Source organism: Biomphalaria glabrata, chromosome 1 (assembly GCF_947242115.1).
Source record: "Biomphalaria glabrata chromosome 1, xgBioGlab47.1, whole genome shotgun sequence".
In the NCBI taxonomy this organism is placed as follows: Eukaryota; Metazoa; Mollusca; class Gastropoda; family Planorbidae; genus Biomphalaria; species Biomphalaria glabrata.
In genome coordinates this window covers 81,652,795-81,666,045 of record NC_074711.1, presented here as the reverse complement: position 1 = coordinate 81,666,045, position 13,251 = coordinate 81,652,795, and the positions used below count along the sequence as shown (strand labels likewise).

At 38.2% G+C, this 13,251-nt stretch overlaps 1 protein-coding gene across 1 annotated transcript; it reads right to left on the bottom strand.

Annotated features, from left to right (window-relative positions):
- Positions 1–5,960: 5,960 nt before the first annotated feature.
- Positions 5,961–6,741, bottom strand: LOC129926431 (uncharacterized). Its single transcript, XM_056030407.1, has 2 exons — positions 6,466–6,741; positions 5,961–6,362 (listed from the first exon to the last, which is right to left on the bottom strand). Exons 1-2 carry the CDS (start codon positions 6,739–6,741, stop codon positions 5,961–5,963), a joined length of 678 nt encoding a protein of 225 aa, XP_055886382.1.
- Positions 6,742–13,251: the final 6,510 nt, after the last annotated feature.

The following is a 13,251-nucleotide window of genomic DNA, read 5'->3' as shown; positions in this document are numbered from 1 at the left end:
GCTAAAGTAAACACATCCTTTCCTGGGAGTTACTATAAGAAGTCTCTCTCGTCCGTTAGTCTGTCTCTAATCTATTTCCGTTCTAGGTTTTTAATGTACCGTCGCGTCACTAAGGAAATCCCCAAATGAAACCCAGCTTCTACGCCTCTTCATATTGATTCATTAAATGTTTAGCTGTCTGCATTTTCAATTCAAATTAATTTCACATGAGAATATTCTGCAAAGCTTGAACTCATTATGTTCCATCAAACTATTACATAATATTGGACAACAAAAACAAACATAAATATTTACTACGTTATGGATAATCGTGACATCTACTTGACATGTGACATGTCAAAGTGTGAGCGAAATTTAATTTTGAAATTATCAGATTTCAGGACAGCTTATTTGTTATTCAATTCTTTCTTGTTTCTAAGCAGAGAAAATTCGCCATTAGTTTTGTGCAGTCTGTACGTCCATCTGTTTGTCACGTTTAGAGCGCAAAAATAAAAACGGTTATTGAAAATTTCACAGCCGCATGCCTGTTACAAGGAAGACAATTTTTTTTTATCTTCAGATATGATAGTACTTTCGATTTTAAAAACTTAAATATTCAAAACTCTATCTCTCTATCATTCTCTCTCTCTCTCTTACATTCTCTGTCTTTTCTCTTTCATTCTCTCTCTTTCGCCCCATCTCTCTCTCTCTGTTTCTCTGACTCCGCCTCACTCTCCATATATACCACAAATTAAAAATAAAAGTTTTGAAAGCAATTACAATCAAACAAAAACAAAAATTGTTCCAAGTCAATTTCCCTTTTCTAAGAATTTCATTTCTCTACGCCTCTACCTCTGACGCGTGATAGTATCAGCATAAGTGTCGCAGTAGTGACACAGTCCCGTCATTTTTTGAAAGTATATTGTGTGTGTGTGTGTGAGGTCACGAATGAGTGTGTGTAAGCTGGGTTGCTGTATGGTTGTCTTTTTTTTTTCTTTTCTCTATTTTTTGTGGAAGCAGAAGACTTGGAATCGACTACAATATAAACTTGTGGCGTTCGTATCGATACGATGGTTCTCAATCTTAGATAAAAACAAGACTTATTGATATTTGCTTGTAAAAAAAAAGTAATTTGTCGAATAAAACGAACATGGGGAAGGGGAGAGGTCAATTAATTTAAATACATTTCTTTATGCTACACACCTGCACATCTTATCTTCTTATCTTATAAATTACAGACGTTACTTCAAAAGAGATAATGATTATGTCCCACGCGTATCAAAGAGTGGCCATGAGCCATTCTATTCATGAATGTTAATCAGTGAGCTAGAATCTGCCAAGTAGTTGGCTTTCATGGCTGATTCAGGCTACCCTTTCTATGCTTCTGTTCCAATAACATTTGGGAAGATGGCGCACTTGTACACCTAGCATATGAAATAAGAAATGCGCCTTTATCTTTGTGTCTTTCTGAGTATTTTAGTAGGTTTTGTTTTTATATTTGTAAATTATGTCTTTTATGTATTGTTGCAACTGCTACTTAATTCTTTTCTGAAAGCGAAAAATTTAATTTTTAAAATCAACTATGCAATCAGTTTTTTCCCATAAACATGCACCATTTTTACAACTATGTGTTACCACACAAACTGTCTTTGTAACCTTGTTTCTTTATGTTCAACGAAGACGAGGGATCTTAGACAAACACATACACAAATGTCGGGAATGCCAGGGCAGAGATGCTTGAAGGTGACGGCTGGAAAGAGGTCCGTGCGACTCCCTTCATCTTCATCTCCTAAAATGTTCTGAAGCCGATAACATTTTTAGCTAAATTAATATCAAATAGAGATATCAAACACTAGATCTATAGATTCAGTAAAATGCAAACCCCCCACCCCACCCCCCGTTCCTCGCTATCGTAAAGAAAAAAAAAAGATTTCTACGCCACTGGGCTGTAACAATACTTTAAGGTTGTGTTATGTACACTCGTCATTCTGTCTTGACGACCATGGTCTGACTGACCCAATGACACACTAAACTACTGTAGCCGCCATGTACTTTAGGTCACAAAGGTCGCAGAGGTCAGACACTCTTGGTTTAGTTGCTAGATAAAAAAATCGTTCGTACTTTCCGTACGTTTCTTTTGTGTATGTGGTCGTGTGTGTATGCGTGTGTGTATGCGTGTGTATTACGTGTGTGTGTGTGTGTGTGTATTGCGTGTGTGTGTGTGTGTCTGCAAACGAAAATAATTGAGCCCTCGAAAGTTCATTTCATTCTTCGCACTTGTTTTAACGAGAGGTGAGGATAATAATCTTCTTTGAGTTGGCAGGCTAGTTGAGTCAAAGGGAGAAAACATTTACACAAGACTACATTAAGAGTACTAAGAAAGATATCCTCCTTTAGTATTAGCAAATAGCCTTGTCTATGCTTTACCCTACTCACATCTGCAGTATTTTAAGTTGCAACAGCTCTGCCTGGTTCGGCAATCTGAACATTGATAAAAAAAATAATAATAATTGTTTTTTGTATTGATTCTTGTGTTGACAGGTAAAAGAAATAGTTGTGCAAAATTTCAGCTAAATCCGAGATGGGTGTGGGAGAAATAACGTGTACAAACCAGACAGACAACAGAGTGAGCAGTGTAGAATATTATGCATCTGTTGTAGGCTGTTACAGTCGATGTTTTTTTTCTTTAGTTATTGTTGTTGATTCTTACATATTTTCGGTTGTTAAAATATGAATAATTTTACCGAGTTTTCTGTTTAAAATCTTGTCTTGCTTTTTTGGTAAATGCACATTCTTCACTAACTGTATTCTCCGTTCATATAATGATATTCCTGGAGTCTATATTTTGGAGGGTATACACTAATTGCTTTTATTGCTTTTTCGTGTCAGGACGGTCTGACAGATGTCTCATGTTTTGCGACAGTTGGTACACTGACTCTTCTGGCTTTTGTGATTAACGGACCTCTCTGATAACTGGATGGTCAGAATCGAGGGACTCCAAATGTTAATATTCTCCTCCTTAGTTTTGTAGTTTGTATGGTTCAAGCTGTGAATGCGTACAGTAAAGTTTGTGTTCTCTTGACCTTCTGAAAAAAAGCCAAATTTCTGACGCAAGCATCACATGTAATGATCGAGTGAGATTTTATTTTGACTGAATTATGAATTATCTCGTTGGTTTTTAGACTCAAAAGCAAAGATTTACTGCTGCAAGGGTGAACGACTGTATAGAAAATACTATAAATTTGCATATATGTAACCCTGCTGAAACGAAGGTTTAATTTATTTTTTTTTCGACGTCGCTGTGTTCACCCAACTAATTGCTACCTGTCGATAGTCGGGGAAAGTAAAGGCTGTTAGTCTTTGTTTCATCTGTTTTTAGTATTTGTAAAACAATTTTCATTCTGGGTTAGGGTTAGGGTTAAATATAGATATAAAGTTTTATTATTGTATGGGCGTGGTGGCTTGTTGGTGGCTTGTTGGTAAAGCGCTTGGCTACCGAACAGAGAGGTCCCGGGTTCGAATCTTAATTTTTTTCGACGCCCCTGAATTCACCCAACTAATGGGTACCTAATGGGTACCTGTCTTTTGTTGGGGAAAGTAAATGAGGTTGCTATTTGGGGGTCGCCAAGGCTCTACGGGAGGACTGATCCTTCCAGCCTTGCCACCAGTTGGAGTTCATCTCAGGTCTTTGGGGGGAAACATTTTTGATACCTAGCGATCCTTAGGAAAGTTTTAATGCTTTTTGTTACGAGGGAATTGTGTGGGAAAATAACCGATTCGCTTTTCACTTGGCTGTTCACAGAGACTCTAGTCCTGGCCTCAAAAAGCAAATTTAAAAAATCCCGTACCCGCTAGACCATCCTATCGATAGGTTTGTGATTAGACATCCAGCCATGGTTAGTCTAGCATTCCTTACCTTGCCACTCGAGCATTCTCAACTTGGTCAATGCATTTACTCCAAGTTTAAGTATTAGACTTCCACTCCCCCCACCCCTCATTTATCAAATTTTATCTATATATACTCAAAAGCTCTGACTCGCAGCGGTTAAATGTTTTAAATTGTTATTACTAGTCAACCGGTGGCGTAGCATACGCCGCTATTTTGCAGCGCTCGCCTTAGGCAACTGCAACCTATGCTTCCGCAATGTGCCCCGCAGTATCATACTATCATTTTCTCCACTCGGACATACCCTATTGGTTTCAATATTCTATAAATTTAATATAATATAATATGTAATATAATATAATATGTGTAGATAGCCATGCTTTGTCATTTTATATGTAATATCATTAGAAATACAAAATTACAAGAACTTATTTTTAAAAAAGCTATTTTAATGTGGTATATAATGAGAATCAGAAAGCACTTGTTTGTTGCTACTCAAGACCATAAGGCCGTTTCGAAAGCCCAATTCTCCGAGGAATTATAAGTGTCACTTTAGGTTTTAATTTTTTTTTTTTCAAAGGAGAACAAAAATATCTGTCAGAAAGAACTAAAAATAAGTCTTCCAATAACAATGACAATTGACATGGGCGTAGCTTTCCATTAGTTCGTGTGCGTTGTTGTCTTTTTGAGGCGCGAGCTATTTATAGTCACAGGCAGGGAAAAACTGTGTTTAGATATCAGATGGATTGTATCAAGTTCCAGGTGGAACAGATACTTGAAGGCAGCGGTTCCTTAAACTTTAGAGTCGGGAACCTAAATCTAAACTCTTTTCGAGAATTTAAACTCTGGCGGCTCGAGAATAATGGACGGCGTAATAGTGTTATGTAAGGGTGTAATGTAATAGTGTAATGTTAGGGTGTAATGTAAGGGTGTAATGTAATAGTGTAATGTAATGGTGTAATGTAATGGTGTAATGTAAGGGTGTAATGTGGGTTGTATGGTCGAGTGGTATAAACCGCTTGGCTACTTATCAAGGAGGCTCGAGATCGACACCGACTAGAGTTGAATTTTGTTTGCCTAAATGCAGATACCCCCACCACCCACAGAAGAGATTGGACCATAGTGCACCTAGCATGCTGCAGCATGATAGATCGTGTAAATGCGCAATGAAAAAATAATTTAAAAAAAAATGAATGAAATGATTTTAAAATGTTGTTTTGTTCCGCTTGTTAGACTTGTCATATAGATTGTGTCTATGGAAGGCCGTGTGAGGACCACTTGGGCTTCGCTGATCGACTTTCTCTAAACATTTCATCATCAATTTAAATTTCGAGGTTCCAGCAAAAAAAACAAGCATGTGTACTTGTAATGGAGATTATTTGTATAGGCAAGTGACATTACGCAAGATTATAAAGCTGGTTATATCTAAGTTTGAAATCTTAAGTTGGCGTTTGGCATTCTAGTGTAGGAGGGATTTTCAAAACCTTTTAAATTTATATATTTTTATTTAAAGTTTGATTCTGACTCATTACAAAAGTGTTTTTTTTTGTCTGTAAAGCGCAATGTTTACTTTTTGTAAAGCGCGAAGTTATTTTTTTAAACACGAAGTATAACGCAGCGCCAAATTTATTTTGTATAATGCACAGAGTGTATGAGATAGAGATGAATGAATCAGTCAGCCAGGGCTTTGGTTTATATCTAGACTACCCACCTAGGGGAAGGAAAACTCTGCTGCCTTGAGCTAAAAAGTCAGGAACTGGTGGCCCTTACGTAGCTGGCAGCACTCGGGGCTACACCTTTGCAAAATTTGCGACGCAGCTGATCCCGAACTGTTTCAGCTATTGCCGTTCATTTTGGACACATCAGCTGTGTGGAGATGGGGAACTGCTGTATGGATATGAGGAACTGCTGTGTGTAGATGGGGAACTGCTGTGTGGAGATGGGGCGACTATGTGGAGAGGGGAAACTGCTGTGTGGAAATGGGGAACTGTTGTTTGGAGATGGGGAACTGCTGTGTGGAGATAGGGAACTCTTGTGTGGAGATGGGGAACTGTTGTGTGGAGATGGGGAACTGATGTGTGGAGATGGGGAATTGCTATGTGGAGATGGGGTGACAGTGTGGAGAGGGGAAACTGCTGTGTGGAGATGAGGTGACTATGTGGTGAGGGGGGACTGCTGTGTGGAGATGGGAACTGATGTGTGGAGATGGGGAATTGCTATGTGGAGATGGGGTGACAGTGTGGAGAGGGGAAACTGCTCTGTGGAGATGTGGAACTTTGTGGAGATGGGGAACAGTTGTGTAGAGATGGGGTGACTGTGTGGGGTGGAGAAACTGCTGTGTGGAGATGGGGAACTGCTTTGTGGAGATGGGGTGACTGTTTGGAGAGGGGGAACTGCTGTGTTGAGATGGGGTACTGCTGTGTGGATAGGGGGAACTGTTGTAAGGAGATGGGGCGACTGTGTTGGGAGGGGTGAACTGCTGTGTGGAGATGGGGAACTGATGTGTGGAGATGGGGAACTGATGTGTGTAGATGGGGAACTGATGTGTGGAGATGATGGACTGATGTGTGGAGATGGGGTCACTGTGTGGAGAGGGGAACTGCTCTTTGGAGATGTGGAACTGTTGTGTGGAGATGTGACAACTTTGTGGAGATGGGGAACAGCTGTGTGGAGATGGGGCGACTGTGTGGGGTGGGGAAACTGCTGTGTTGAGATGGGGAACTGCTGTGTGGAGAGGGGGAACTGCTGTGTGGAGAGGGGTGACTGCAGTGTGGAGATGGGGTGACTGTGTTGAGAGATGGTTGAACTGCTGTGTGGAGATTGGGCGACAGTGTGGAGAAGGGGGGCTGCAGTGTGGGTAACAACGTTCTGACCATATCGAAAGCTTTCATCTCATTTCTACAAGTTGAACTAAAGCAGCTACACGACGGAAGAAATCCAACGTTTCGCAAATATTTAATGAATGAACTGAAGAAAAATGTAAACGTATGCATCACTTATCTCAAATTTAGAAATAAACCAGATTGACGCATAACTGTGATACGTGCTGGTTAGATTGTATAGCCAGCGTGTGGGCTAACAATCAAACCAGCCTTTCTTTCTTGATTCCCTGTCTAGTTAGGTTTAAAGGTCGGCATTCCCCTACAGAGTGATAACCCCTGCTTCACAAGTTGGAGGTGTCTGTACAAGACGCATTCATATCCTTGCTGCAAAGTTAACTCAAACTGATGTGTGGTCGGGCAATTGATCTTCTTCCTTCAGCAAACAAACCGTGACCACATATATCACTCTTTGTTCGTCTTCGTTGACTGGCATACCAACCAATCAACTCATAATCCATACAACAATGTTTGGCTATTTTTAATTGCACTCTAAATAAGGACAATTTAAATGGAACCAGAGTTTTTAAGAAAGTAAAACAAACAAACAAAAAAAAACATAAATACACTAAAAGAGCTCTTTAGTTTAAAAGAACAGAATTATCTTCAACAATTTATACAGGTTGGAATATAAAGATGTTCCACATTTCGAATGAATCTACCAAAAGAACCCAACTATCTAAGGGGGAAAAATGGTTATATTTCTGAAAAGTCCATAAACAACAGTTTTGTTTTAAAGGGGTTTAAAAACTGTTTTTGTAGTACCGGATGTATTTTAACTAGAGTCGCTATTACAGTAAGTTGTTTTCATTATACTATGATTATACGTTCCCGAAAGGTCACGATTTCGATGATCCGATTCATGATGGGCTCTGAAAGAGAAAAAAATTGTTATGATCATTGAAAATGGTAAAGCCAAGCCTACCGAATGAAACCTATTCCGCCTATCTACTGCCACTAGAGTCCAAACGGTGCCTACTCCAAATGTGGGAGATCCTTATGCCCCCACCCTGTCCTTTAGTATTTATTTATATCGTACATTATATTAGGCTACAATTCTCTACAAGTCATACTACTATTGGCTAACACTGATTCGTCACTTGGGAGTTATTCCGCCTGTCAATGCTCCAAGTTTCTTAGATACATTGTTTTGTTTGGCGTCTTAGTACCAAGGTATGCATTTGTTCACACGTAGTGACATGGGGAGTACTTCCGGGTTACGATAAGAGCTGCAGGTGTTGAGCCTTCAGACAGTGAACAGGGGTTTCTGCAGACATTTTTTATTTTGATATTTGACGTCATTGTTTGACCCTTGACCCCCATAGTAAACAGGGAATTCAGTTTTTTTTTTCTGAAGCTGAGCTGTGCTTACGAGATGATGAAATACATACAAAGTTTCTAGCATTGAGGGGAAAAAAAGTAAAATAAAATGAGAGAGAGGGATAGAGATAGGGGGGGGGGATAAATATAGAAAGGGAAATAGGGGCTTAGATAGAGGTCACTTATGAACTAAGGAACTAACAATAGGGGCTTAGATAGAGGTCACTTATGAACTAAGGAACTAACAATAGAGGCTAAGATAGAGATCACTTATGAACTAATGAACTAACAATAGGGGCTTAGTTAGAGATCACTTATGAACTAAGGAACTAACAATAGGGGCTTAGATCACTTATGAACTAAGGAACTAACAATAGGGGCTTAGATAGAGATCACTTATGAATTAAGGAACTAACAATAGAGGCTTAGATAGAGATCACTTATGAACTAAGGAACTAACAATAGGGGCTTAGAGATTACTTATGAACTAAGGAACTAACAATAGAGGCTAAGATAGAGATCACTTATGAACTAATGAACTAACAATAGGGGCTTAGATAGAGATCACTTATGAACTAAGGAACTAACAATATGGGCTTAGATCACTTATGAATTAAGGAACTAACAATAGAGGCTAAGATAGAGATCACTTATGAACTAATGAACTAACAATAGGGGCTTAGATAGAGATTACTTATGAACTAAGGAACTAACAATATGGGGCTTAGATCACTTATGAATTAAGGAACTAACAATAGAGGCTAAGATAGAGATCACTTATGAACTAATGAACTACAATAGGGGCTTAGATAGAGATCACTTATGAACTAAGGAACTAACAATAGGGGCTTAGATCACTTATGAATTAAGGAACTAACAATAGAGGCTTAGATAGAGATCACTTATGAACTAAAGAACTAACAATAGAGGCTTAGATAGAGATCACTTATGAACTAAGGAACTAACAATAGAGGCTTAGATAGAGATCACTTATGAACTAAGGAACTAACAATAGAGGCTTAGATAGAGATCACTTATGAACTAAGGAAGTAACAATAGAGGCGTAGATAGAGATCACTTATGAACTAAGGAAGTAACAATAGAGGCTTAGATAGAGATCACTTATGAACTAAAGAACTAACAATAGAGGCTTAGATAGAGATCACTTATGAACTAATGAACTAACAATAGAGGCTAAGATAGAGATCACTTATGAACTAAAGAACTAACAATAGAGGCTTAGATAGAGATCACTTATGATCTAAGGAACTAACAAAGTTAACATTGCTCTCTATAAGTTTACAGTTACTGGCAGTGGCAAAGGAATACTCCCCTCACATCTTGCAACGTTCCAAGTCTCTTTTCAATTTAAAATATTTTCAAAAGTCGGCCCCAGACATCATATAGCTGTGACCTATCGAACTAGCAAGAGTAGCAAGTTGTACTGTAAGACTTCTTCAAGCTCTTCCAAATCTATTGAGATTCCAACAATTCAGCTCTTCTGACCTAACGACTCCATGTCCTAAAGACCCCGTTCCCTTGAGTTATGGAACCACTGAACCAGATAATACTGTGTTGAAATATGGAGACCTTACAGTCCTGACCTCATGACCTGACGTCTCAGGAATGTCGGTCAAAACCTCTCCAGTAACTTTATCGGCTCAGGTTTTGCTAAATTTTCCATTCTTCATTTTTTTTTTACAAAGATAATTTTTTCTGCCCAATTTTATCTTGACTTCTGTTTCTTAGTTTCGTTTCTTTTATAAATCGATAAATATATAGGTTAGTAGAAGTTATTTTTAGATTGGAAGCATAAGCAAATGTATTTACAATTCTATGTAAATGAAAAGGGTCAAAGGTAGCATGGGACTATGCTGTACTCTGTAGCACTGAATGATGCAATTCCCAACATCCCGAAACATTTTCTGTTTAACATTTAGATCTAGGTTTTTTTTTGGTCATGTGGAGGTTATATTTAGTGTGCGGTTGGGGGGGGTGACAAGGAGGGGCACACACACACACACACAACACACACACAGAGGGGAAGAGAGAGGGAGAGAGAAGAAATTGGGTTAGGTTACCAACAGGTTGCATCATGTCTTTGCTTACATGCTTGGGGTGAATTGGGTGCGTTTGGCGTTTGAGTAAAACATTTTAAGTGTCTTATCAAACCCAGAAAGAAGAAGAATAACAAAAATAACGGTGATAATGTCAACTGACATTCATTAGTAGCAATAACATAGAGAAGTGTTTCGCAAACTTATGACCTATTCGTACTCCTTCTAGAATTTTCGTACCCCTGCGCTCCTCCGCTCCCCCCCCCCAAAAAAAAAATATTTTAATAACAATCGAATGTTGTTGTTTTTTTGTGTTTTTTTGTTTGTTTGTTTGTATATTTTAGGCCTACATACACAAAATAATAATTAACTCACAATTAAGTATTCAATTAGTGAGTTTATATTTTGCATGCTTCAGAGACGCATACATCCTAAAATAAAATGGAAACATTGTTTTTAGGCCTACATACACAAAATAATAATTAACTCTATCACAATTAAGTATTCAATTAGTGAGTTTATATTTTGCATGCTTCAGAGACGCATACATCCTAAAATAAAATGGAAACATTGTTTCCACATATAAAAGTGGGCGTTTAGACGGAAGCTGTGACATCCCTATTCATTTCCTGATCTTTGTAGAACTTTGTCTTAAAATGTACAAATAGCGTCGTATTTGAGTTTGTAAAAACCTAACCTAAATAATAAAAAGGATTTAAAACTATTGATATTTTCTTCTAATTTATAAACTAAATGGGTATTTTTTTAAATCAGCATAGTGCAACGCGTACCCCCTTCAAAATCTTCCCGTACCCTTGGGAAATAGTTACCTAGAGCCTAGCTAGAGGAATATAAACTATCTGCACCAGTAACATAGAGTATAAAGGAATATAAACCATATGTACCAGTAAAAAGACTCTAGAGCAGTGAATCCCAAAATACGGCCCGCGGGCCAGATCCAGGCAGCAAAGTGGTGCCCGCCGAAACGTCTTTCTTTGATTGATTGGTACCAAGGCGTTTAACACTTTAATGTGACCAGATTTTTACATTGTTGTGGAACATGTTAATAAGCCAACATATTTGTTTATTAAGAAAATGTGGCAGTTTTTAAAACAAAACATACAATTAAACAGACATAACACATGGTACTTATTGACGGTACAAACAACGATTGTGAAATCATAGAAGATTTAGTAGCTATGAAGAGGATGCATGGGACCACCACGCAAAGACCTGTTTCAAGAGGTTTCAACCATCATACAGGGTATTTCTCTTCCTAGGGAAAAATGTGTGGAAATGACTACTGATGGTGCCAGAAATATGGTTGGATGTCACAGCGGACTGGCGGCTAGAGTGAAACGTTGTCGAGTCCGATGGAGCCGCGCGTCTGAGACTTCATTCACCAACAAAATCTCTGTGGTAAGGTATTGAGTCAACATGTATTCATCTAACAGTAAAATAAATAAATGGAATATTTGCGTACCGTCTTCTAGGCCTGGATGTAAAGTGCAGTTACCAGTGATTCCCAAAGTGGTCTATATAGACCCCCAGGGGTCTACGAAAGTGACAAAATAAATTGAGCGGGGGGGGGGGGGGGCTATGAGATGTCGACTGGGGGTCTACGATCATGGATTTCATTCAAGCAGGTCATGGCTTTAATTTTCAGATCCCATTACTGTAATAATTTCATACACTTAAATATGATTTGCACCTTCCTTAACCCTTTAAATATGTATCCTGCAAACGAAGCAACAGCTGTTGCATTTAATTTCATTACTGATTTAAATAGCTTAATTTTGTCTACATTTAACTATTGTTTAACAAAAAGAAATGTAGATTGTACAGAGTTGTTATTTCAAAATTGGGTTTCATTCCTTCCTTGTCAAACAAGCGGTTGCCTAAGTGACTTTTTATGTTGATATTGTTAGGTATCTCTCTTCTTCAGGCTAGATGTAGTAGTAGACACACAAAGACACTTCAAATAACTTGACAACTCAACTTTCTGTCCCTGTGTCTATACAAGAGAGGGACCCACAGCAATTTAAAAAAAAAAGTAAAGTTTCCCTTCAATGCCATGCGATTTATCGGGCAGATGATAATAAGGTCATCTATTTTTCTTTGACCAACTGTTAACGAGCTGGATGTCATGTGGCCAGAACAACGACCAACCGCCTTACTTTTTCCAACTAAGGTCAGGCACCCATTAGAGCTGGAGCCCAGTCTTCACCTAGTTTCCAACAACTAGCCCCCCCCCCCGCGCCCACCACAATGGAGATTTTAAAAAGGATTCAGATTTATTTGACGGGTCAGAAACGTTTCAGCTTTCTTTTTTTTTTTTGATGTGGAGATATTTTTCTCATAAAAATGCGAAACATTTTAAATCTACGGCTGGGAATACTGTCGAGGTTAAGAAGTGTCCACCTGTAGCATGCTCGTAATATATAAATGCAGCACCGGATGTACGTCAGTCAACCCAGGGCCTATATAAAACTCAAATAAATATATTATTTTTTTAACTCAAATATGCATATTAGATTTTTTTTAAAGGACAATGAAATTAAATTTGCTTTACTTTTACTTTTTGTTGTCTAAACTATGGCTTGCTTTTAGATAGAAATAATAGGGCAATGTCCTTGATTTCGAGAATAAAGTGCAGTGTTTCACATGACCACGCAAACCCAGTTGCGACCTGCATTTTTTTTTTCCACGACTGATGCAGACAAAGCCGTTGTCAGCCGATGGTCCTTGTTAGTCTTCTTTAGATATAAGTATTTTTTTTTTTAATTAACAAGTGGATTTCACTTACTTAACTCTGGTCCTGATAGACAAAGCTCTACAAGTGTGTAGATGTTTTAGTACTAGTCTAGACTAAAAGCGATCCAGAGTTCAGACTATAGGTCTGAAGGAACTATTCCAATCCATAAGAAAACAACAAACTAAAAATACGTCACAAATATTGAGATCTGTGATTGATGACAATTTCTGGGATTCGGAATTGAAATGCCCGAAATCACAGAATCATTTGGTGTCCATTTTGTTTTGACTGTTGAAAAAAAAAATATTACAAGAACATTTGCTATGTCTCCAGGTTTGAACAAAATAAATGTTTCTGTATTCATGTCAAGTTGTT

Bases quoted from the DNA above. Each gene is read 5' to 3' on its own strand.
- LOC129926431 (XM_056030407.1), bottom strand. From the start codon at position 6,741: ATGGTCAGAACGTTGTTACCCACACTGCAGCCCCCCTTCTCCACACTG. The intron at 6,363-6,465 runs GTTCCCCTCTCC...TCCACACATCAG, and splicing joins TTCCACATCTCCAAAGAGCA to TTCCCCATCTCCACACAGCA.